The sequence below is a fragment of the Anguilla anguilla genome, chromosome 15, assembly GCF_013347855.1.
Source record: "Anguilla anguilla isolate fAngAng1 chromosome 15, fAngAng1.pri, whole genome shotgun sequence".
NCBI lineage: Eukaryota > Metazoa > Chordata > Actinopteri > Anguilliformes > Anguillidae > Anguilla > Anguilla anguilla.
The window spans coordinates 19,671,157-19,697,287 of record NC_049215.1 but is presented as its reverse complement, the minus strand read 5'-3'; the positions used below and the strand labels follow the sequence as shown (position 1 = coordinate 19,697,287).

Here is a 26,131-nt window from a genome sequence, read left to right as displayed (position 1 = left end):
ACCCCTCCCCCTGCACAGACTGGTTCAGACAGGAACAGACTCAGACAGAGAGAGATTACAGCCCCTGTTAAATGGGCTTTAGCTTTCACATCCTCAGCAAATTAAGCCCCCACAGACGGGTGGCCCCTGGGCCCCGGGCAAGCTGTCAGCAGGGTGATCAGCCCCAATGAAGAAGGATTTCACTGCGGGAGTGAGCCCAGCAGCGCACTCATTCTTTCAGTTACATGACTAATGCTATCGCCTTTTATTTATTTTTATTCATTTTATAGACAGCGACGGCAGTTTGTACAAGTCGGAAGCGTATCAGTGCCAGTCCCTCCAGTTTAGCTCATATTTATCTCACCCCGCGTCAGACACGCCTGTCAATAGCCGTAAGCAGGCCCCGTCCGGAAGGTTCCCGGCTCCCGCCTGCAGTGTGTTTGAGAGCCTGCGAGCAGACCGGCCATCCCGTGGCACACAGGAGACCCATTTCCGCGCATGAGCCGCCCTCATTAGCACTCAGCAATCAGGCCCGTGTCATTAATTAGCCCGTCAGAGGAGCGTGCGGACTGCAGAGCAGGTCAGAGCTCCTGTGAAGTAATCTGCTATGGAGACATGCAGACGTCCCTCTTCATCAGAGGCCTGGAGCTCGGTCACCCAGGCCCACCCCATCTCCCCACTGCCCTGGTTCAGCCCACCAGCTTTTATTCTAAATTGATATTCATCACCTATGAATAAAGAAAGGCCAGTAGCTAATGGGAATTGCATTTCAATTATCACCGTTTTAGTAGAAACCAGAAATTATTGACAAAATGGGAAATCATGAATATTAGATTGGCTCAATTTAACAGGACAATTGTGGGAGAATTACAATTTCATGAAATGTATTAAACCAATTGAATGGTACAATGGACTGTTTGAATTATTGCCGCAGACATCCAATTTAATTTGCAAATAAGTCTTTGATAATCTTGAGGAGATTCACCATCATTTATATTCATGAAGAGAAAACGAGACCCCAATTATTTACTGAGGAATTTTCAAATGAATGGATGTTTTCCTTTCTATTAGTTACTGTTCGAACTCGCAGATCAACAGTGTTTATTTATCTCAGCATCAGCAACTGAAATGTCACGCAGTAATATCACTAATTATGTATTTGTGCGGTCAGATGATTATACATGCATATTTATTTCATGTATTTATTTATTCAACACAGTGCACATTTGTCCACTGCATTTCTGGTGTATCTAGTATATTGTAAATAGAGCTTGTGTTATGGAATGTGATTCTTATCAAATACAAAATGAGATACCAGCTTAGTCGGATAGTTAGATAAAACAGAGCCATCAAAGATTATTGTTCTTGCATGACTACACCAAGGAGATTATGACTAATGGTCTGTTAATAATGGAGTTTGTGTTGGATAGCTTTGTAGGGTGTTACAGAGTTTTTTGGTTGGTGATTTACAGTGTTGGGGGGTTGTAGGGTGTGATGTGATGATGTCATCACGCTCTCTGCTCTCCATCCCTCAGCCTCAGACATGGCAGCCGATCAGGGTCAGGTGCTGGTCATCGTCACGGCAGCAGTGGGTGGCTTCACCCTTCTGGTGATCCTCACCCTCTTCTTCCTCATCACTGGAAGGTAAGAGAATCCACCCCACACACAAACAGATTGCACCAATCAAGCACTCACACAGCCCCTGCCACAAACAGGCAGCACCTACACATCTTCAGGAACATGTGCACCTGGAGCTGCCCTGTTCATTTTCATGAGGAACCTGTACTTTCCACTGTCTACACTGCGGATTTGCATTAGATTAACAGAACAGCCAGTTGTCAAGAGCTCTGACAGTGGTGGGAGGATAAAAAATTTTAACAAGCACTGTTCAAGATCACAAACCAGTTTGGAACAAAATGTGCTACTTATCTTAAGGGGATCCCCTTCAAAATGGCACCCGTCCAATATAGGGTCATATCCCCTTCAGTGTTGCACCAGTCCATAATAGGGTCATATCAGTCCGTCTTTGTAATGCAGAGAGGCAGTGGGTCTAATTCAGAGTGAATAGGCTGGGGATTTAACACATAGTCCTCTGTTATCAGGTCTTTAAATTTAATTTAAATTTAATTATTTGATTATTTAAAACAAATTTACAGCTGTGCACTAGTTTGTCAGTCAGTCTCTGGATTTTTTTTAAAGGCTTCAAAATTGGTTTGCACACAATTCCAGTGCAAAAAAGTGAATGAAGTTGTGCAAATGAGCACAAACTTTCAAAGGCTCCACTCTCCGTTTACCTTGTATTTGTTTTATTTTATTGTACTGCATGGCCTTAATTAAACATTGATTGAGTCTGAGGCTGGAGATCAGTTTTCAGGCTTGTTCTGTGTTTCATGGATCTTTCTTGACAGTGAAGAATAGGTGAAAAGGAGGGACACAGGTTTGTGTGATTTACTGTAGGCCACGATGTTGATGATGATGCGAGTGGGTGGGTGGAGTTCTGTCTTCTGAAGGGAATAATGTTTCCCCCTGTGTCTGCCTGAGGCAGAGTCTTACAAGTGTTCCCTGGTGCTTGGGGAGCAGCTGGCACCCCATGGTGTTGCCACTCAAAACATGGGGGAGGGGTGAATGGCTTCCTCTCAGAAGGTGGTATTTCCCGAATTAACAATACCTTAGCCTGCTGGGGGGAGGCGTCTAATTTCATGTGTCCCTGGGGGGAGGAGGATCCACTGACCATCACCTCAACCATGAGCTGCCTGACTGCTATCATTACGCACATCTCCAGTGCTAATTCAATCCCAGGCATGTGTCTGCCGGAGCAAAAGCCTCCCAGGCTAATGGGCCAGTGGCGACGGGGCACAATCACACGCTGTATCCGGTTGGCTTAACCGCTTTTCCAGTCACTTAATCCCGGGCGAGAGCTGAGTCATCGCAGCCCAATGGTTTGATCCCAGCAGGCGCTTGTGCGTGAATCTTTAATGGCGTTTGGACTGCCAGTCTTCTGGACCATGCCTCAGGGGTCAAAGAGCGGTTGACGCTCACTGCTGAGGTGGAACTGATCGGAGACCCCGTCCTGTGATCATATCGCAGCCAACGACCGGTGTTATTTTACCTGTTCACATAGATGAATGAATGTTTGTGTGGTCCTGCAGCCCTTCCAGATATCTAAAACACCGAAGGTGCTGAACGGACAGCGCACCTCAGAACACACTTACTGGGGTGCACTGTCCGTTCAGCACCATTGCTGTTTCACGTGCCTGGAAGGGCTGCAGGACCGTGGACAGCTGGACTCCCAGACAGGGCAGTGGCTGTGACATATTGGCAATCATGCCAGCTGCTACCCTTTGCCAGGACTAATGGGTTATATATAAAGGCCTGGTACTTGGGTCTGGGGGGACAGTTCTCCAGTCTCATGAAACACTATAGAAGATGATTCAGTTAATATTTTGTAGGTAGGGTTCGTGAGGTACTGAAAACAAAGCTGTGAATATTTGTGGCTCTGGATTTTATTTGAAATAAGTATGTGATATGAGAAGTCTTTTTGTAGATTCCAATGTATCATTAAGAAAGTAAAATATTTTCTATGATTGAAAATTGAAATATAGCTTGGTACTTATTTTATACAGTCTATAGCAAGGGAAAAGTATACCTTACACTTTGTGCATTTTCAAATCCACATTTGGTTGACTTTTCTGTTGGGTCTGTGTTGGGCTGGAAAAGGGAAGAACACTGGCCTGATAGTGTTGTCATACGTAAATCTTAGAGCATTTGTTTCACAAAGTAAGTTCTAATGTGTGAGATCATTGTCCCTGAAGCATTGCAAGTCAAGCAGTCCTCACTGTGACCTCTGTTTGTAGTGTCTCAGTCCATCCTTCCTCAGTTTGCATTTAGCCAGCTTGTGATGGAATTCAGTGCCCAGGCATTATTCAAATGAGCTGCTGTGTACTGCCAAAAAGCAGCCATTCAGCACCAGGGCAACGGCCCGATGCAGCTGGTGCACTGCAGGCTGGCGGTGCGCGTTTCAGAGGATTCTCTCACTAATGGGCCCTGCGCACTGGCATTGAGAGCTGATGCTCACTAACGACTGGCATCTGCATGCCGGTCCGGAGATCACAGGTACAAAGAGCCAAAGCGCAACCCCAGCCTCTCGGTTTCAGCAGCACAGAACTGCAGACCGCTCTCCCTGCTGCAAGCACCCCCCGCTCAGCCGAGGAAAAAAAGCTCACTGTGTAGGAGAAGTCTGCAAGCTGCCGTAAATCCTGCGTCCGCCCCTGCGCCTTCACTCACTTATATTAGCCACGCAGCCGCTGGAGATGCCGGCCATATTTCTGCCCTCTAAAAGCCCTGTAAATATCCTGTAAGAGGAAGCGCGAGTCCACATTTATTTTGCCTGAAGACGGCTTTACGTTCGGAGCGAGCAGGGTGGGACAGAAACAGTCAGAGGAGCTGCCGCCGTCAGCTCGGTCTCGCGGTAAGGCGTCATACCGCCATGCGAGAAGGTCCCGCCGCAGTTTCCACAGCACTGCGGCCACCGCTGTTCTGCAGAGCCGGCTTTAGCACTGAGTTCTCCCTCTCCACACTCATTTTTACAAGATCGTCTTATAACCTCTCCCTCAGACCGTGGCTCCTGTTGGCTTTTTACTGCTGGTTATGGAACTGTAAAAATATCAGTTTGCTATGGAATCCTCTGAGGTGCATCGCAAACAGCACCGAGGCTGTTAAATGTAAATGTATCCATATGTTGCAGGGCTGTCTATGTGCACGTGTACTGTGAGTCTGTTGTGGAGGGTTGTGGGGCGTGCGTTCCGGAATAGAAAGCGCTGTGTTCCCCCGAGTGCCTTTTCCGGCGCCTGCGAGCATCCTGGCGGAGGCGGGGCGTGGCAGCGGGCCAGCGGGCCTCTTCAGACCGGCGTCTCTCCCTGAGGCTCCTCTCCTGTCACGTGTCTGTGCTGAAAGGCAGGCGACTCGCTCACTGCGGCCGGATGACGGTTTAAAGGCCCGGGCGACCCCGTCAGCTGCTCCGCTCTCCCGCGCCCGTGAGCGAGCGCCTGCTGTCGCCTCCGTCTGTCAGCGTCAGAGCCGCGCACGCCGCCCGCCTCAGACCGGGCCTGAAGGAAATGCCCTTTCCACAGAAACGCTCGCCTCCATTTTCTGTCCTCTGATTGGAAATTCTCTTTGCGTGGGTCTCCGCGTCCCGCTCCAGCCCAGAGCGCAGCTTGAAGCAGACGCCTCTCATCTCCGCAGCTGCCCTGCTGATTGCGCCCGCCTCCCCTAATTGTGATCACAGCCGAAATCAGCTTTTATTGTTGGCGCGTCTGCTCGGAGATTACACGCGCCGCGCAGGCTACGGGCTTGGCGGTGGCATCGTTGGACACGCCGCTCTGTCCCGGTTTGCACGAGCGGTCAGTAGGGCCCACCCCCAGAGTGCAGGCGTGTTGGTCCAGTGTGTGAGATCTGTGCTGTGCACGGGCTCTCCCCTCTCAGCTATAGGCTCCACATCCTCAGGCTCGCAGAACAGAACCAGTGTGAGCCAGTGTGGTCCTCATGGCTGTGTGCAGGCAGCTCTGTCTCTCTCCAGCACATTCTATAGAACTATATTTTCCCACTGTATTTTTGTATTTCGGTGGAAACACCCACAAGGGTGTGCAGTATTTGGACTGCATGTTAGATGTTGTCGAGGTTCCCAGCTTAACGCATCCCCCCCTCACCCCCCTCACCCCCCTCTCCATCAGACCCTAGCCCTTCCATCACTTTTCACTCCACAACAGGACAGGCTCTGTTCGCCACCTGTGTGGCTGCTGTCTGTCACCACGGCAACATCAGGGGACAGGCTGTCACTCTGAAGGAGAGGCATTCATCCCGCGGACTCACAGGGAGCTGCTTGCGGAGGAGCTGACAGTGCCCCCCCCCACCATCCGTCTTCCCTCCCCCAGACATGGCGTTTGATTAATCCGATCTCCAGTCCCCAGACATGTGTTATTATAATTTCCCCTTTTTTCACTCACCTTCAGCTCCTAGGTGCATTTTTCTTTGCCCCATTCGTTTGTTTGCTCGCTCAGTGTGACTCTGCAGCTGTGTGTGGTGCCCATCCGCACCCCAGCGAGGGCTTCATCTGCTCCGGTCCTTCACCATAGGCAGGCACCTCATGAGTGCACATGTGCAGGCATGGACACGACCATGTTCAGCCCTCTTTGGGAGGAAATTAGCATTCACGTGCCCAGTACACGTGCCTCCTCATTGGTCACCAGTATACTGGATGTCTTCTGTCTTCACTGGGCCCTGCGCTCTGATTGGATTAACTCATATATACATGTTCTAGGGCTCCAACAGAATACATGCAATCACTCTGTGTTTTACAGTCGATTTGGGGGTGCTGGTGACCTTTTAAAGTGAAAATCAAAAAGACCAGCCAGTCCTACCAGTGTCGGTCAGTGTTTCCCCATCTTGCCATTTTAGAGATCCGTTCTTTTTAGGAACTTTCTTCTTGTTTCAATCTGAGGACGAACTCAGAACTGAGTCACACCAGAAGTCTACTATCACCTCTCCAAAAGTGTCTCATTACTGCTAGAATCAAATATGCAGGGCCTACCCAGTCTCTCTCTCTATAGTCTCTACAGAGGGCCAGTTCCTCCCCCGGTCTCTACAGAGGGCCAGTTCCTCCCCCAGTCTCTACAGAGGGCCAGTTCCTCTCCCAGTCTCTACAGAAGGCCAGTTCCTCCCCCAGTCTCTACAGAAGGCCAGTTCCTCCCCCAGTCTCTACAGGGGGCCAATTCCTCCTCCAGGCTCTCTCCATAGAGGCCAAGTCTTCCCCAGTCTCCTTACAGCAGTGCCCTGTGCCAAACATGCACTGAAATGGCAGCTAACAGCTGTAATCGTGTTGTCTGTCTGTGGAGGTGGTACCATAATGGGACAAGAGGTTTGGAGGCCTTGGCCTTTGCCCATCATTGACAACATCTCCCAGAAAATTCTTTATTGGATCCAAGAGCAAGCGATTCCTTAAGTGTACAGCAGAAGCCTGTGATATTCTTTCCAACAACTTAATGATTGAATTGTTATGCAAATCCTGGTTTATGCAATGTGTGGATAGTAGGCTATAAATAGCACACCCCAATAAATATGCTCAAAAGTGTAACAGAGGGAAATTATGGTCACTTGTGAAAATGGAAGTACAAATGGAGATCCATTAATCACACCTTACCAAAGTGCTCATGTCAAGGGGGCTTTCCTCAAAGTAAACTTTCTAAACAGCGTAACAGAACTGAATTTGTAACCGGATGATGGCGGATTATAACCGAACCTCTGCGTGCTCCTTTTGTACTTATTTCAAAGGCATACAACCTGAATCACCTCTGTAAATCCTCTGCTTTACAAACGGACATTATGGGAAATGTATAAGGCCATCTAAAGTGAAAATAAAGCTGTAAATGTTTATTCTGGAATTCCCTCATGCTCTGCTAGGGGTTCTGCGAGGTTTGAGCGTGACCTGCCTTTTTACATAGTGAGTAAGGCGCACGTTTTTCCCGACAGGCTAAGCTTGCGTCATGCGGCTCCAGCGGCGAAGGGTGGCGTGGCGTTATAAACTCATAAAGGGCCTGAGCGGCGTCTGGCAGCCTCAGCCGGAGCCGCGAGCGCGAGGGAGAGCGAGCAGGGTTTAGCGTGCGCGGGGTTTAGCGCTGCGCCGCGGGGGTCTCTGATGTAATCCGTTTGAGTGCGGGCTGGGCGGGAGGAACACCGGCGCTGCAGGCCAGGAACAGCTTTTATTAAAAGCGCAATAAAAGCAGAGAGCAGGTGACCAGGTGTCTGTGGATTACCGCCGAGCTTCCGCGCTGGATTGTGGGAGGGAGCTGCTGCAACGCCGCAGGAAGGCGCTGTCGGTATTCAGCGTGCAGTCAGCGCGGTCCTTACTCGCTTTCTGCTCTCCCTTCATACGCCTCGGCTCTCTGCCTTATATCCTCTCCTCTCTCCTCGTGGCCACTCTTCACCGCGCACTGACCTTCACCGCAGAGCGCTCAGTGTTAAATCTGCTCGATGAGTATATATTTTCTCCCTTATAGAGCGAAGACAGGCGGCGTTAATCCTAGGGAAAAGGAGATGGCTCCGCTTCCTGCTTCATCCGGGCTTGATTGCATAGTTTGATTGATTATTAAGAGTCTGGGGTGAATATGAGTCTGAGGAGAGAAATGCTGAGTGCTGCAATCACACGGCCAGCTGTGTTCATTTAGCCTAACAGTAAAATCCACAGAATCAGGGGTAGGGCATTGCCTTTCCCTGCGACAGAGCGCATGTAATCCCTCACACACGAGTCACAGGACAGTCACATTAACGCAGCACTTTCCTGCGCTTTTTCTGTGGGCCTCCTGCTCCCAAACTGCGCTGAGAAATTCTTCAGATAACATCGGACAGACACGTGGAGGATGTTTCAGAGAACATCGCCGCGCAGACGCAAGGCAGCCAAGTCGGCGTTTTTTCGCCAATTGCCGTCTCAGTGTGAAGTTTGAAACAACAGGGAGGAATCCGATAAGGGTTTTCCTCCTCGATGTTCGCTGACCTTCCGCAGCCAATCGGTCCGCAGACGCGCCGCGTGTCGGAGAGAAGCAATCTCGCCGAGCTGTTATTTGTTTCTGTAGCTTGGGCTCCCATCTCTAAGTGATGGAGAGCCCAATTTGAGATCTCTCATCTCTTTCTTGCTCCCTCTGATGTTTCACAGATGTCAGTGGTACATTAAAGCCAAGATGAAGTCAGACGAGAAGAGGAGGACACACTACCAGAATGGACACAGTGAGTAAAAACGCTCCGAGCTGCCTTTCACCTGAATTACACTGTTAGTCCTGGAATTAACGCATCCTGCTGTTTCCTTTACAGTGTGAAACCTTTACCAGTGAGCTATGCTATATCAGGCTACTTTACACGGTTTGCCTGATCCTACCAGACATTCATTCCAATTTAATTTGAGCTAATTTGCTGTCCTTGGACATGCACCATTGGTTGTATCATCAAAAGTATTTCAAATGTTTTGCAAACTCCACATAAAAACGCTGCTTGTTTGTGTTTTCCTTGCGTCAAGCCATTTTTTTGTCCAAATTCAAGAAATAATAACCCTTCTTTTCCTCCTGAAAAAGGGGATCCCTCTTAATGAACTTAATCTTAGTCTTAATGACTAAACTAAAACTGTGACTCAAAGCTAGCGTGTAATGAAGCACTTTCAGCCTCAAACTCCAATTCTCTCAAATGAATAGTCTTATTAGCTTTCAATTATAATGTCTTAACTTGAAGGCCTAATTTTTGTTTTTAATTTCTTGCTGGAAATCTCTGTCCCTTTGCGTGTGTCAGATTTCAATGACACGCTCAAGTGCCACTCCTAACCAAAATGGAACCGCTCATCCTGCCGTGAATCGAAAATAGCTATGAGCCACATTTACCACCATCCCAAGAAAACGAACCTAATTCAGTGACTCTGTGAAAGTGTGTCCGGTGTACCTGTATTCTCAAGGCTGCGAGACGGGACACCACACTCAGAGCTGAGGAAAGATAGCTGTCACTAAATGCTCTGGATCATCCAGGTGCGTAAATTTGAAAAAAAAATGCGTAATGGAAATGTGTAATCATACAATTTAAATGAGAGCACCATGCCTGCTTTTACACCTGCTGTATTTACTAATTTAAGTCAACTTTTGTTGATTTGGCACCCCCGATCCTGGAACATGTGTAAGAAGGTCATGGTGTTGTCAGAGCCCCAGTATATTTTGAGATGAAGCGCAGGTGCGCTCTCAATCAGAAGCGTTCACAGAAACGCGCTGCCGCAGCTAATGACTAACCACTCTCGAAAGAAGAGCTTGAGCATGCATAAACAGCCGCATGTTTTCGCCCGCTTGTCCTAGTAATGAGAGATCGGCGGCTGCACTTTTGCTTTGCAGGTGGATGGTGCTTCCCACCTCTGGCAGTTGTTTTTGGCATCAATAAAGCCACCGTCGCTTCTCTAAATGGCTTTGCACTTCACAGTACAAAAACAAATTGCAAGATAAGTATTAAATTGAAGGCTGTAAACAAGTCAACAGAACAGAACGCTCAGAGGACACCTTTATCCATTCCACTGGGTTGCTCCATTCCTCCCTGGAATTCAGTCTGAATCCCTTTCTGTCTGCTGCTTCTCTTCCTCCTGCATCCTTCTGTCTCTCTCCCTCTCCTCTCGCTCTTTCACTCTCTCCCTCTCCTCTGTGTCTCTCTCCCGCCCTCCTCTCTCTTTCTCCCTGGCTGCCTCCACAATATGAGATTTCATTCCTGTGATGAAAGACTGATAAGCAGGGGATTGTGTCGAGGTTATATATAGGTCCCCACTGAGCCTAACGGACACAACTGCCACCCAAGCTCTGCTCTGCCTTTTTTACATCTGTGTGGGCTATATCTACACCTGCTCTGCCTTTACTTGTATCTATGCAGCCTATACCTGCACCTACTTTGCCTTTACCTGTATCTATGGTAAACCTGCTCTGCTTTTACCTGTATCTATGCAGCCTATATCTATATCTGCTTTGCCTTTACCTGTATCTATGCAGCCTATATCTGTACCTACTCTGCCTTTACCTGTATCTGTGGTAAACCTGCTCTGCTTTTACCTGTATTTATGCAGCCTATATGTATACCTGCTTTGCCTTTACGTGTATCTATGGTAAACCTGCTCTGCCTTAACCTGTATCTATGCAGCCTATATCTATATCTGCTCTGCCTTTACCTGTACCTATGGTAAACCTGCTCTGCTTTTACCTGTATTTATGCAGGCCATATCTGTACCTGCTCTGCCTTTACCTGTATCAGTGCAAGCTATATCTACACCTGCTTTGCTTTTGCCTGTATCTGTGTGGGCTATGTCTACACCTGCTTTGCTTTTACCTGTATCTGTGCAAGCTACCTTACCTGTAACTGTGGGTGTGGAGCCTTGCAGAAACTGTCTGCACTCTCCTTCTCTGCATCTGCAGCATGTGGACCTGCGACGCGGGGAAGCAGCTGGTTCAGCCACAGATGTCCAGTGTTAGTGCACATGCACAGTCTGGGGACACAGACGCAGTGTCCTTTGCAAGCCCTTTGATGTGTGCATATACACAGTCATTAGGAGCTTAGTGCTATCTGCCTCTTGCTTCTTTTCTTTTTTTGGCCAGGCCCAATGAGCTCTCATTTCATATTCCGCTCATGGCGCCAGTCTCTCCCTCTCTCTTTCTCTCTCGCTCCCGCCCTCTCTCTTTCTCTCTCGCTCTTTCTCTCTCTATCTCCTCTCGCTCGCTCTCTCCCTCTCTCCCTTTCTCTCTCGTTCTCTCTCTCTTTCTCTCTCCATTTATAGCACGGCCTTGATTTTCCTCAAATCTCAGAAAGAATAGCCAGTTTCAGTGCCAGCCTTGGCGAGGTCATCAAAGTGAGACAGAGAGAGGGCACTGCCGAGGCCAAAGGCGCCACACTCCACTCTTTCCTAATGGCTTCCACAGTCCCGTGATATACTGATGCCTTTCCAACCTTCAGGACTCAATTACGTCCAAAAGTGCAGGGGTGGAGGGGTGTTTTCAGAGTGTGAGGGCTCTATCTGCATTTCATGGGGAGCCTTTAAAGTTTTTAGCAGTGAGACAAATACACCCGATGAGAAGCAAGACGAGCGCCTGTGTCTGAGCCGTGCTCACGCTGAGCCCTGCGACCTTTCTCTTCCCTTTTCCCGCTCCAGTCCCCTTCCCGGGAATAAAGACCTACATCGACCCGGACACCTACGAGGACCCCGCCCAGGCGGTCCACGAGTTCGCCAAGGAGATCGACCCCTCCCGCATCCGTATCGAGAGAGTGATTGGAGCAGGTGGGCACGCTTCCCGAACTTTAACCTCCCTCGGGCTGGACTTCATTTCAGGAGACATGCTGTGTTATCTCATACTTTTCACTAGAGCAGGCAGGATGAGTCACCTACTTTGCGATATAATTTCCACCGTTTAGTACAACCTGTGCAATATGAAATGATGAATCTTAATTTTACAGATATATCACCTTTCTTTCACATAGAGAAACTTAATTATAACGCAGTGCTCCAGATTTAAAAGTGATTTTTGGTGCAGAGATATTGAACCATTTCCAGTTTTGAGTGGAGCAAAAATAGTTACTAAGAATAGATACTTGGGAAGGTGAAAAGAGGAAGTAAATATTTTAGAAGATGAGGAAGAGCTGTCTCAGTCGACGCTTCTGTAAACCTCATTACTGCCATCCAGTGGAGATTTTAAGTCAATGCAATGAAAAAATGGCAAACGAGAGAGAGGCTTGTGGAGAAGGACTTGCGTGGGTTCACGAGGGCAAGGTGTGAGAGAAATGGCTGTGTGTTGCAGGGGAGTTTGGGGAGGTGTGCAGTGGACGTCTTCGCACCCCGGGGAAGCGGGAGATCCCGGTGGCCATAAAGACCCTGAAGGGCGGCTACGTGGAGAGGCAGAGGCGGGACTTCCTCAGAGAGGCCAGCATCATGGGACAGTTTGACCACCCCAACATCATCAGACTGGAGGGCGTGGTCACTAAAAGTAAGAGCCGGTCTTCCTGAGCCTTGGAATGGGAACGCTGGGTTTTTCCTACAGATGCTACGCAACACCACTAAAGAATTAAAATAAAACAGCATGATGTGATTTTCCTGGCTAAATAGGAGAACCGGACGTGTGCGTGCCTGACGTGATCATCAAGCGCTGATGCATTTGACTGCGCGCAGTGCAGTAAGTGCCGACACAGCGAATGAAAGTATAAACTTGTGTAGCATATTCCCCGGCTGGGAGGTTTCCGTTCTCCAGGAAACTGAGCAAAGGCTTCCCCCAGGGGAAGAGAGCGCGAACAGCAGCCTTCCTTCCCCGCGTCCGTCCCTGTCATTCCCCACGCTGATCCGCTCGGCCCCGCCAGCGAGGCTCCGCTCTCTCTCTCTCTAAACACAGAGCCCGGGCGAGAGGCAGCGTTTCGGCAGGGTCCCACGGGGCAGGAGAGCGGTTACACATGTGGGCGTATCAGAGCAAACGCTCAGTTTATAGCCTGAGCTGGTAAAAAGGCTCCTCTCACTGGCGTGAAGGTGCCGATGGCATCCTAACAGTGAGCTCACTAAACACACGTTTCCCTGACCCCTTGTGAGCCACAAAGCATGCGCTGCAGGTTACACAGGAGTCAGGTGGGTAAAGCTGGACTGTGATTGGCTGGGATGTGCTGACCTGGCTCAACTCAGATTGCCACTCAAAAGTAGGAGAGGAGAAAAGAAACAACTGCCCTGCCCTCCAGGCCTTTCGCTGTCTCCACCCCTCTGAATATCTCCAGCCATGTGAATATGTCCACCCCCTGAGACTGTCTCCACCTGTCTGACACTCTGTGAAAGCCTTCTGTCACATTCCATCTTCTGATGGTTGCTTAGAAAGCGAAAGCAGCGTTGTGCTCTCTGAAGGAGGACGGGGTGGGGAGGAGGAGGAGGAGGGATGCTGGAAAGAGCTGGAAGGAGTGGGCACTTTGTACCAACTTAAAAAACATTAGAAAAGCTTAACACACACTGCCAGGCTGCCGACAACATAACAGAACAATCTCCCAAACAAGTGGCAGAATAAAATGCATTAAACATGAAAACTCAATATAAATTCAAATAACTTTTTCCATCAAGGAGCTTCTTGTGTTCCAGATGGCGTCACATTCACAAACAGACTTATTGTAATGGCAGACACCAGTGGCATAAACAAAACATGCAATACGCACAATTAAAATGGTACACAGACACAGAGGGACCTGAAGAAAAATAAAAGCATTTAGGGAAAGACTATTGTTCCAGAATAGGGAGCTATTTATGTTTTAGTCTCTTTTTACTGCTAAGTGTTTTAGTTTATTCTTAGGAGCCTGAGGAACTGTCTGGGCATTCTTATCTCAAATCTTTATTTAAGCCCCATTTTGTAAAACTAAGCATGATGTGCAGAAAGGCCTCTAATTACGTGTGTAAAGCATGGCCACCAGTCAGCGAGCAGGTCGGGATCTGTAAGCAGTGTCAGCAATGATAAAAGATTAATACATTCTGCCACCTCTGTGTTCTACAAAAGTCTAGGGTTTCTGTTGCAAGCTCTTCATTACAGAAACAGAACATACTGGAATGAGTAGCATGACCACCTTTGGAATCTCTTCCAGAATGCCTTTTAATCCACATCTTTGATGGCACAGGGTTGAAAAATAATTGCTCCGCGCTCTCTCTCTCTCTCTCTCTCTCTCTCTTCTGTGCGGAAAAAATAATATTAGTCTTTTCAATCTATTAGCTCTTCAGTGCAGCCCTTGGCTGGAGAGCAGCGACTGTAGTCATTACAAAGAGGCTGTAATGGCTCTGTTTGCGCTGGAGCCGCTTAGCCGCGTCCCTTTGAGTCCCCTGCGGCGTTCCCTCTGCTCGTTTTTTCTGATCTTCGCCGGCCTTCAGCCAGCGAGCGTGGGAAGAGACGTGCCCGGCAGACACAGACTATTTGCAGATCAGAAATCACCGAACCAAATCGATTATTTCCCTCCATTTCGAAAATCCAGAACAAGGAAGGGAACGGTTTGTCAAAGGAGATTTTCTGAGACGTTTCTGTATCTCCTGAGATGTCTCTGATACCCTGAAATCAGACCTGTGGGCGGCTGCCGGTGTTTGGGTTATTATTTTTATTGATTCTCTTACAGAGTGCATGTGGTAAATGCAAGGGCCAGCTCAGAAGTGAATAAAGAGGGAGCCGTAGTGGATGGAGCTTTGCAGGGGAGGATTAGCTTGTGTGACCTGGGATGCATGGTGTGGTTTTTTTTTATCTAAGAGCCTGACTGGACCCTGGCTAAACTCCTCATCTCCCTTCATTATCCCACACTTAGCTGACATTGACCAAATGGGCCAGTCTAAAGTGAGTTTGCATTGTAAGAGTAGTTGGAGGGATTAGGATTTACACCTGGGTAAAGAATGATTTATACAAAATATCTCCCAAACAAATGTACCTATAAACTACAATATATGGTGGAGGCATTGATTGTTTTATACCCCTGTGCAGGTACCAGAGATGTATGAACCCCACACAAAGAGAGGCGATCGACCTGTATTGCATACAGCAGACATAGAAACACATTTCAAATACATACATTAAAAATCCTGCCTGTCTCTGCAAAGGGATACATATCATACACATGAGATAAGTTTACTCACCCTTATTCACATACAGGTGCTATGACTAATTTTACCTGGTCAGCCTCCTCTTTTTATATTACTGTATTAAGTGTCAACAGTATAATGTTCTGTGTAATCGAGTCTGGTAGAGTATAACTTACTCTGATAAAATATCCGTACCCCCTCAGCCCAGGGGCCCCGTACCCCCTCAGCCCAGGGGCCCTGTACCCCCTCAGACCCTCTCGTTGGGCCCTTCAGATCTCTCTCCAGACCCATTAGCACGTGGCTCCCTCTCCCCTCCGGTCCCAGATGGGCATGCGATGGGCACGGACTCCCCCACTGGCACGCGTTTATCTGCGACAGCTGCAGCCGACACGGGAAAGCGAGTCTTCAGGACCGCCCGCCACGTCCCCGCCCACCGGCCCACACGCGCGGGCCGCGCTGTGCCACGGGGCGTCGGCGCTCCGGCGAGACTTCAGCCCGACGAGCCCGCCTCACTTCCCTGCCTCTCCGCAGAACGCCGCCATCTGCTGTTTTCCTGCTTCCTGCCACTTCACAGGCTAATTAAGAGACAAGGGTATCAGAGAGGGGAGAGGAAACAGCTAGCCCAGGTATCCGTCTGAACCGCCACTGGGGCGTGTGCATACACGTGCATTCTGTTGACAGGAAGTAAGTCCTCCAGGAAGAGGATGCTCTGTAGATCCTGCTGGTACTGTGTCGGGCTGAGTAACCCTTGGGGTTTTTTAAGACAGCTCTCAGTTACCACACTTATCCCAGGTCTTATTTTGATTGGACACCAGTGTACCACAGTGCTCATACAATGTAACTTAAATGGACGAATCTGTCTTCAGTCTTCTTGAATAGTACATCCAGCATTTTGTAAAATAGTCAAATAATCTGTGTCAACCATTCTAGTGACATTCTGTTTTGGCAGGCTCTATTGCTGCACTGTTTACTCTTGATTATCATGTCTTGGCTTGGCACCAAATTGATTGGAACATATTTTGGGGCAGAGTGGAGTAACATATTGGTGGGCGGAGCAATGCCCGCCTGTCAGCCAATTATGAGTTTGATTGCAGAGTTATTCAGGGCTGGCTCTTTGAGGAGACCTGCACTGTTCATATGTCTGTGTTGGAATTGTTGCTATCTGTGTGAATTACTTTTTTTACTAATTAATTTTAGGATGATTTCATGCATGGCAAAAAAAAAAAACCTTTTTATCAGACAATGCAAGTGACATGACCAAGGTTTGCAGCAACATTTTTTTGGTTTGAGTGTCAGGAGGTGAACTCAAACTGCTCCTTAATGCCTAGGCTATTGAGCTTTGTCACTGTCAAACAGGTTATCATACAGGCAGAACCAAAATAGTCAATATATAGAAACAACAAAAATAACATAAAAGCTATCTGGGTATTACAACCCCCGTCACTTGGAAAAGAAGACTGCTCATAAATTTCTGTGGGCTGTGAGGATGTTTGACCATGAACTAGTTTGTGGTCTGCATGTAGAAAATCTTCCAATATATTTCATTCCATGCTACCGGCAGTCTGAACAAAATACAAAAACTCTGTTTTCAACTGTATCCCATTGATTCAGTTTCACAGACAAAATGGAAATCATTTCTGCTAGTCATTCAATTACCAGGCCAAACACTGTTTGTCAGTACAAATTTTGTCAATATAAAAAGAAATACATCATCTTATGGGCAAGTTTTCACACATCAATGTCCTTCTATGAAAGAGGACAGTGAACCAACTTGCAACGACGGTTACATGTAGATACACAATGTATAGCCCTGCATTTTTTCCTTTACTTTAATGTGTGGCAGCCAGGGCTGCCCATGCTTTACTTACATAACCCTGTTACAAACAGCTCACCTTACAGTATTTGTAATAGTATTGAGCAGGTTGCTGATTTAAATAAACACTCGGCAGGTGATAAGTGTCAGCAGATATAAAGATTGGGCTGCTGTTCTGCTCATGCACCTGGTTAAGTGGTAATTGAATTATTGACTGAGAGGATTTCCACAATTTCCACAATTTCTTGAAATAAAGACTCCATCAACCCAGCGGAGGACTAAAATACATGTGACATCACAACCTACTTGTATCCAAAACTCACAACAGGCTATTAAACGTTGGATAATGATACAGAAAACTATGGTATCATATAAATAATGGATCTATAGAAGACATTATACTTTGCTACAAAGAGTTTCAAAGAAACTGCATGGAATACTCCACACAACAGTGTACCAGTTGCATTTGGCCAATCTATGACATTATTTGGTCTTTCTATGTGTGTGTCCCTCCATATAATGTAAATTTGATTAATACTCTGAACCTTTGAGTATGCTTTAACTTACTTTCACTCAAGCCATTTCCAGGAGGGTTTTTTAAGTTACATTCTTTATAGCACTTTTCCTTAAGTAGAAAATTGGTACACTTTTGCCATCTCAGTAAATGTCGTCATCTCCCAGATGGGCAGAATATCACTCAGAAATCTGATAAGAAGGAAAGAGAAGTGACAGGGTCCCTGCCATCTCAGACGTGAAAATGAAAGTCAGAAATGGCGTGTTTTAAAGCCACGGAAGAGCCAAGACAAGCTGGGGAGGATGAAAGTTTTGAGAGCGCCATGACTTCTGATTTTAATTAAAGCATTGAGTGAATTCGAGTCCCGTGGAGAACCTCTGAGTGGGGTAATCAGTGGCAGGCCGGGTCCAGATGTTCTGCAGAAGAGCTGATAGATTAGTCCAATCAGCGGCGGGGACAGCTCCGCGCGGGCCCCTCCCCCTCCCGCTGCAGGAGAGGCGTCTAACGCGGCCCTGCTGGAGGCCGCTTGTGTGAGCATAATCAGCCGCGCCGCCGCCGCGCGCCCCGCCCGTAAGGGCTGCTGAATGATGCGCGGGCCCTGATGCGGGGGGCCGCGCTGCCCCTCATTCATGCCTCAACAAGAGGCGCGATGACACCCCGCTGCCGGGGAGGGAGATCGCCCGCGCTCGCCTCCTCTCCCCCGCTTTTAATCATGGTCTTTCCGCATCCGAGCGCCTGTCCCCGCGCGAGATGCGCAGCGGGGCGTTCTGTCTGTAATTGCCTGATTTGTTCTGCTGAAAATCTGAATCATAAGGACATTCTTCAGCCGTAAACAGAAATGTTATATAAACAAAACCCAAATCAGCGCTCCTCAAAATAAATCAATCTGATCTATTGTATTTTGGGAGGGATGGTGAAAACTGTTTTTTTTTTTTTTTTTGTTTTGTTTGTTTGTTTTTGGGTTTTTTTGAGGAATCGGTGGGGGCGACCCTGCTCTGTTTACTTTTCTGAATAAATATGAATCTGCGTCTCTCTCCATCTCCATCTCCAGCACCCTGTCAGGTGGACAAACAACTGGCACAGGCGGCTGCTGGAATCCAAAGTGCAGCTGAACACTGTTTACTCGCTGAATTGGCATTCTGCAAATTTCCCATGATAATGGATAATTATCTGTTGTAATCATGCCTTTAGACAGTGTAGACACTGCTGCAGCTGATGTTTTGCTGGGTTGAGTTCTTTTCCAAAGGGAAGATGCCGCAGATTGGCTCATTGGTGGGCAGTGGAGAACTAGACAACGGGTCATTAAGGAAAGATTTGTCTGACAAATGTGTGTAAAATATGTGCTCACCCTGTGCTCACCCTGTCCCTTGGCTCTATTCCATGCTCCTGACCCACTGCCAAGAATGTGATTTTAGATGTATAGAGAGGAGATTCCTGCTGGAGGGCATTCTGTTGGTGAATATTGTACATCTCGATTTAGTTTAATAGCCCACTATGATGCACAAACAAAACCAATTATCTTCTAAAAAGGGGCTTTACTTTCTAAAATAATCTTCCCATGCACAGGTCACAAAAAAAGCACTTAGAACAAAGTGAAGATTTACATTAGTTGTGACAAGCCACTGAAGCCATAGACATTTTCTGTGGGTCTTTAAATTAACTATGTTCACATTCTTGAAATTAATTGGATATTAAAATAATCAAACAAGGACCTTATAACATTGCATATCAAAACAGGCTTGCAATGTGAAGTTACTGAAATGTGAAAGCTCAGTTGTAGTATTTTACCATTTGGCCTTAATTCAGTGTCGGCTGATAAGACTGCAAAATCTTCATTTAAATTAGTAATTATTTGCAACCTGTTTCCACATAGTTACCTGGACCTCAACAATCAGGTAATTAACAGAATTAACAATATCATAAGGAAAGCCTAACTATTCCAATTTTAGATTATGATAGCATTTTTTAAATCTAAATAATTAAACAAAACTGAAACATTTTCTAATAGTCAAATTTATTTGAACTTGTAGATGAACTTGCTTTAGGCTATGTAATCTTATTGACGTAATTTCCCCAAATTAAAATATGTAGGTATTAGATAATGCTTCACAGCTGGTGATGTAAAGAAAAAAATGATAAAGACTGGTATTGATTATTCTGTCTATTGTTATTGTATTGCCTCCCCTGTTTCTGCTAGCCAGCTGCCATGGTATTCATTTAGTCCCCATGTATCCATAAGTTTGACTCAAGGTTAAATTCAGCTCTTCTTCCTTTCTTCACAAACACTTTGTCAAGCTTGGCAATCACCAGAATTAACCGGCCAAATTGTGTTGGTGAAGCATGAAACTAACACTTGCATTTAAGTGTGAGTCGAAAGATAAAGGCAAATCTTGATTGAATCCAGGCCATTGTCTTAAATGGAAAGAGGACAATAATATCTATTGCCTTTCTGTTGGTATGGTGATTGGAATCTACCAGAGGACAGGCTTGGGGTCAGCACTATTTAGTTTCAGGATGAAAGCTTGTTTCCCTGCAGTTGCATGGTTCAAAGATTCAATAACTGGAGCTGTAAAGAGTTTCAGAGACCTAGGCTGCCCGGGGTGTTACATGTTGGTGTGACCCTCAAGGAGAATAGAGTCCAAACCAGGCTGCAGTCCCTCCCCCAGGCATGCCTATAGGCCGATAGCAGAGGGCTGTTATCATCAGGCAGCGTTAATCGAACTGTGGATTACGTTCTCCTTGAGCTCAGGGCTGCCGGGGACATGGTTGGCTAATCACCTGCAAACGTTTGTATGGAGGGTCACAGACATTTCAAGTCATTGAGCATCCAGGGATTAATACAGCTGAAGAATTACAAAGAATTAGAGATTTGCCCTCTTTTTTCCAATTAGAACCTTTGAACTTGTGTGAAACTGAGGCAGATCCTAGGTAGTGAAGCGCAATGCATTTATCAAAATGTCAGACTCGCACGGGTAGCCACCGCCTTCATACTCGAATCAGGACTCTTTCAGATTTAATGTGAAGGGTGATCATTTTCTTTCTCTCTCTCTCTCCCTCCTTCCCTCCCTCCCCTTTTCATCCCTTTGTTCTCTCTCCATAGGCCGGCCAGTCATGATCGTTGTTGAGTACATGGAGAATGGGTCCTTGGATTCTTTCCTGAGGGTGAGACTCAATTGCTCCACAACGCACATTTGATGCTAAGGGAACTGTGGAACTTTAGAAATTTTGCTATCATTATATATAAACTAAAAGGGGTTGGCATCTTGCCTGTGGCCAGTTTTCTATCTGGGCCTGTTTTTCTCAGTGGCTGAGAGGGCTGTTTGCAGACAGACAAGTAGAGGAACTGATGGCTTTGTGATTCACCTTGTCTAAGGTGTTAAGGATTCTTCACTGTGGCTCAATGCATGTGTTCCTCCGATCCTGTATGATTGTGCTCCCTTTCATAAAAACAGCCTGTTTTATCACTTCTGTTAATAACCTTCCCCACCAAACATACACGCACACACACATATACACACACACACACACACATTCACACACACACACACACACCCACGCACGCATACACACAAACACACACACTCGCATGCAGAGGAACATCAGGGGTGTGAAGGTGATCTGCGACTCGATTTCAAGCATATTTTTCCAAGAGTTTTGATTAAGGCAGTGGGGTTCCACAGAGTAAAGTCTATTCTTAATGTTTCAATAATATACTCTCAAAATAAATTCCTTGTCTATCCCCCCATGTAAACTTGAGATGGTTGAAAGCTCTGGAGACTGAACTAAACCTGAAAAATTCTCAGAATCTTGACATGAAAAACAACCAACTGTCACCTTGTCTTAAAGCTTCAGGATACTTTCCATATTGCATCAGATCAGCGGTTTTAACAAGCCTATCAACATAATAACCAAATGATAAAAGAAAAAGTAAATCTTGACTCTTGACTCAGATTCTTTCCAGTCCATACTCATAAATTATAGTTCTTAAATGTATCATGCCTGGAAGTTTTCTTTGAACAAAGAAAATAGACTGACATTTTACAAGTAAAAAAACAATTCCCACTGGAAGGAAACCAGGTGTAAGCTTTTCACCAGAATGCACCAGAACAGCAACAGGAGAGACAGGGATTTCCACAGCGACCAAATTCACTGCTGTGTTCAAAATGCAATCATGCAGGTCTCAACAAGCAAACAACTCGATTCATCATGTTTCTCAGTGCTCTTTAAAATCATCTTAATTTCCACAAGTACCTCAACAGACAGGAGTTTCTGAAGCTGCATCAGTGTTCATTTGCTTGCCAGATGCTCTTGTCAGAATTTCGATTTGCATTTTAATCTTAACCGTGTTCGGTTCCCCGTTAAAGTGCAAAAAGCCTTGTTCAACTCCCAGTCCATCAGCCGGCACCCCGGGTGCTTCTGTGAGAAAGTAAAGCCTAGGCTGAGTGTTGAATGTAGTACACTTTCATAAATCTTTCAGATATTTTAAGTGTTGTAAAGACTAGAATTACTGTATGTTTCAGGGAAATGTGTGATCTGCCGTCTGCAGAGATGGAGATTCATCCAAATAGACAATAATCAAAAAAAGTTTTAGTATGGTGATGCAGTGTGTGCTTACTGTCATTTTTAAAGAGAAATCCATACAATGGAGGCCATATATCACTGCTGACTTCCCTTATTTAAAGCATAGGAGTGTTTATTTGGAGCTCCAGTTTGAGAGACATGTAAAAGGCAGATGGAGCACTGCTGTCAGTAACAGGCTCAGGATGTTGAAGCTGCCCTGTGGACACACTTCCCTAAAGGTCACTGAGCCCAGATGGGCCCGCAGCCTTGGTCAGCAGTCTCTGTACCCCCCTGCAGAAACATGACGGGCACTTCACCGTGATCCAGCTGGTGGGCATGCTCCGCGGCATCGCCTCGGGCATGAAGTACCTCTCAGACATGGGCTACGTGCACCGGGACCTGGCCGCCCGCAACATCCTGGTCAACAGCAACCTGGTGTGCAAGGTCTCCGACTTCGGCCTGTCCCGCGTGCTGGAGGACGACCCCGAGGCCGCCTACACTACCAGCGTGAGTTCCTTCTGCCCTTACCGTTTTTAATGACCTGTAAGCGCATGTCTTTCACATCCCTGTATCAGCCTAAAGTCTCCATCGCAGCTGGGCAGACACAGCTGCACGGAGCAGCCAGGCTAAATGTGTCCAGCTGGTGGAATAAGTCCCCCCCCATCCCCCCCTGCATTCCGCACACGCATCTCCAGCGTTCCCCGCTCCCCACCGGCCGCAGCCCGCTCCCGCCCCGCACACCGCAGTCCCGCGCAGAGAGCCACACGCAGCTCCGTGAGGACAGCCCACGCTCCGCCGCCTCTGCTCCTCCGGCTGCAGCACTCCGGGGCCGAGCGCCGTGTTCTGCAGGAGAGGAACGGGGGCGAGCGGGCGGTAACAGCGGGCCGAGCGCCGTGTTCTGCAGGAGAGGAACGGGGCCGAGCGCCGTGTTCTGCAGGAGAGGGACGGGGGCGAGCGGGCGGTAACAGCGGGCGGTAACAGCGGGCTCCCCCCGCCGCTGGCTGCGAGCGCGCGAGGGCTTGTGCGAAATGCCGAAGGGAGCGCCCGGCTCCCAGAACGCTCTCTGTGGCGGAGGCAGCCGTCTCTGAGCACTGCGCTCCGCTCAGCCACAGAAGAGTAGCTCAGATACATACAGAGACCAAAAAGGGAGAAACACTTTGGGAAATGAGGGAAATAAAGTATATTAAAGCATGTGCCTGCACACAGGTGTGGCTAATGAGATATTTACATTTTTTTGGCATAGAGTAAGGAGGCACAGGAGAAGTTATATGTGAAACACTGACCTTTGAAATTTGTGTTTGGTGATAGTATTTGGCTTTTTTTAACAATGGGAGAAAGGGGGTTCTAAACATTTCTTTTTTAAATTAATTAGATTATATACTGTTCCATGATAACCATTTTTTACATGCAGAACTTTGTATTGAAGAATGGCTGCATGATCAGATTTTGGATAAAGCTAATTGGAATTTTAATAGCACGATACTCTGAAATAAACTACTCAGTTATGTACTCAGCGAGTGCTGTGGCTCAGAACTGTGTTCCCCTTGTTCTCCACACACTCAAAACCACAGCGCCCTCTGCTGCACATGTGCAGACATGCGGCCAGATGAAGCAGCAGATAGGAGGAGCAGAGGTTGCAGGATTTCTCCCATGAGTGCCCGTCCGCCCGGCTGTTTGTTTGCCTGTGGATAAGAGAGTAGCTGGACACGTTACAGATGGATTTGGACGGAGCCTGGCGAAATGATTGAGGCAGGGAGATAATGATTGGGTTTTAGGGCTGCTACACCTGTTCAGCGTGGCAGGGGTTCAGCGTATGTCTCTCTGGGGCTTTATTAAAACCATCAGCCTGGTAATTCACACACACACGCGCGCACTTCCTGTGCTCGCCTTCTGTACCAGTCTAGCCTTCAACAACGACGCTTTTCCTGCTGCAGGTTCCGTTGCATCAGTTGTGGTTTTAAATTCCACAAAACCTTTCCATTAAGCCCCCTATCACACTGCAGCAGTCCTGCTGAAGAGCCTGACAGTGTCACAAGGGCACTGCTTGTCACAGTGTTTAGAACTGTACTGGTGCTTTAGAGTACTGTCACATTAATTAACATATAAAGGTGACATCGAGGGGAGGATATTTGGAATTGGTGTCCATTGATTTATATCATTGAAACTTTTTAAGACTGAAATTCTAGCATTTGTGCATAAAGATTTGATCTATTTTAGATAATTTCTTGGGAGTTGTGATAGTGACTGGCAGAGGAAATGTGAAAACCCTCTAAAAACAGTGAAGGAGTTGAGAGCAGGGTGGCGACCAGGAAAGCCTATCAGAGCAGCACAGAGCAGGTTAAAGCCTCAAAGAGCAGGAGAGAACAGAACAGCTCAGAGCAGGATAGAACAGAACAGCTCAGAGCAGGATAGAACAGCTCAGAACAGAACAGCTCAGAGCAGGGTAGAACAGAACAGCTCAGAGCAGGGTAGAACAGAACAGCTCAGAGCAGGATAGAACAGCTCAGAACAGAACAGTTGAGAGCAGGATAGAACAGCTCAGAGCAGGGTAGAATAGCATGGAGCAGGTTACAGCAAGGCTGAGCCTGTGACGTTCCTAGGCTCTGTGCAAAGCGCATGTGTTATCCTGTGGAATGAGGGGAGGCAGGCCAGCAGGGTTTGAGTTTGCAGTCTGCCCAGCATATGGGGCTGTCACAGCAGGGGCTATGATTGGCCAGACAGATCTGTTCAGTGCCTGCAAACCTCAAGCTCACTGTGTCGAAGACAGCAGAGACGGCACCAGGGATGGCTTCTGCCAAGGGCCTGACAGTCTGCTGTTGTCCTTTAGACAGCGGAAACATGTGACTGAGGGTGCTGGGGGAGGAGAGAGAGAGTGAGTGTGTGGGAGAGAAAGGGAGGGGGGTAAGAATGTGATTTCCCAAAAAGATGAAAAATGTGGAGCAATTCCTTTTCCCTTTGAGATTCTGAACACTCTTCCTGCTCAAGAGCAAAGCTTGTTGTTACTTTTCAAAAATATTTAAGAGCCAAGTTCTTTAATACTTTTCCTGATTATAAGTAAAATCAATGATAGGGTAAACAGAGAAATGTAAAACTTTTTCAACTGTCCCTTGTATAGGAACTGCTGATTAGGGAGTGCATATGCTTGCAGGGGGGCAAAATCCCTATCCGATGGACAGCACCAGAGGCCATTGCCTACAGGAAGTTCTCCTCAGCCAGCGACGCCTGGAGCTATGGCATCGTCATGTGGGAAGTGATGTCATATGGAGAGCGGCCATATTGGGAGATGTCCAATCAGGATGTGAGTATTCTTTATTTTTATATTTCACTTTTTGGTTTGTTAATTAATAAAAATATTTTAATTATTGTTATTTTGTGTTTATTTGGAAAGGGGGTTGAGAGGCTGTACTAATAGTCCTAACTAATAACAAATATATAATATACACAATGTTAATTGCTAGGTTTGGTTTGTTATTATAACTCAGATACTGTCATGTGAAGACTGAAGTGTAATGATCACAGCCACAGTGAAAACAGGCGCTAAGTGGAATGTACAGCGAGGTGTGAGATTAGATAGGCAGTAAGGTTGACAACAGATTAATACCATTTCACAGTATACTGAAATACCCTTTTGCCATTGTTCTACACAAAGGATGCTGAGGGTGGATCTTGTGTGAAAGTTCCAGGCATTATTTTAATTTGCTGTAAATACCACTATTTTTACCTATAGGTTTAAAGAGTGCAATCAGATTTTTTCTTTCAAAGGTGGTTATAGGTGACTGCTACAGTGTCTCTGTGGTAAGCAACTGTGTATGGCTGCAACACAAGATGTGAAATATATAAGACCAAACACTGTTAACTTTTTTTATTCAATTTAATATGCCCTTTACATGGCTTACAGTGTCAGAAAATGTCCAACCCCCTCAGTGCTGATCTCACTGCCGTTTCATCCCTTAGTCCCTTATTTTTGTTGTGTGGATTTTATCTGCCTTCAGACTTCACTCTTCCACATTAGGCAGTTTTGTCAGGGATAATGTAATGACCCCAGACATTCAGATAGGATTTGGAACAAGATAAAATGGGGGAATGTAATCCTTGTGCTCCCCTATCTCTATCTCTGCTTGTCCGCCTCTCGCTGCGCTGAAACTCG

The 26,131-nt window shown here is 46.9% G+C and overlaps 1 protein-coding gene across 2 annotated transcripts in view; it reads left to right on the top strand.

Annotated features, from left to right (window-relative positions):
* Positions 1-26,131, top strand: part of epha6 (eph receptor A6) — a 202,380-nt gene that overhangs the window by 170,425 nt on the left and 5,824 nt on the right. For both annotated transcript variants that reach the window (XM_035394742.1, XM_035394741.1), the window contains 7 exons: positions 1,515-1,623; positions 8,684-8,754; positions 11,681-11,806; positions 12,324-12,509; positions 20,525-20,586; positions 22,282-22,491; positions 25,133-25,282. In XM_035394742.1, coding sequence (XP_035250633.1) covers positions 1,515-1,623; positions 8,684-8,754; positions 11,681-11,806; positions 12,324-12,509; positions 20,525-20,586; positions 22,282-22,491; positions 25,133-25,282 — 914 coding nt within the window. The remainder of the gene's footprint in view (positions 1-1,514; positions 1,624-8,683; positions 8,755-11,680; positions 11,807-12,323; positions 12,510-20,524; positions 20,587-22,281; positions 22,492-25,132; positions 25,283-26,131) is intronic.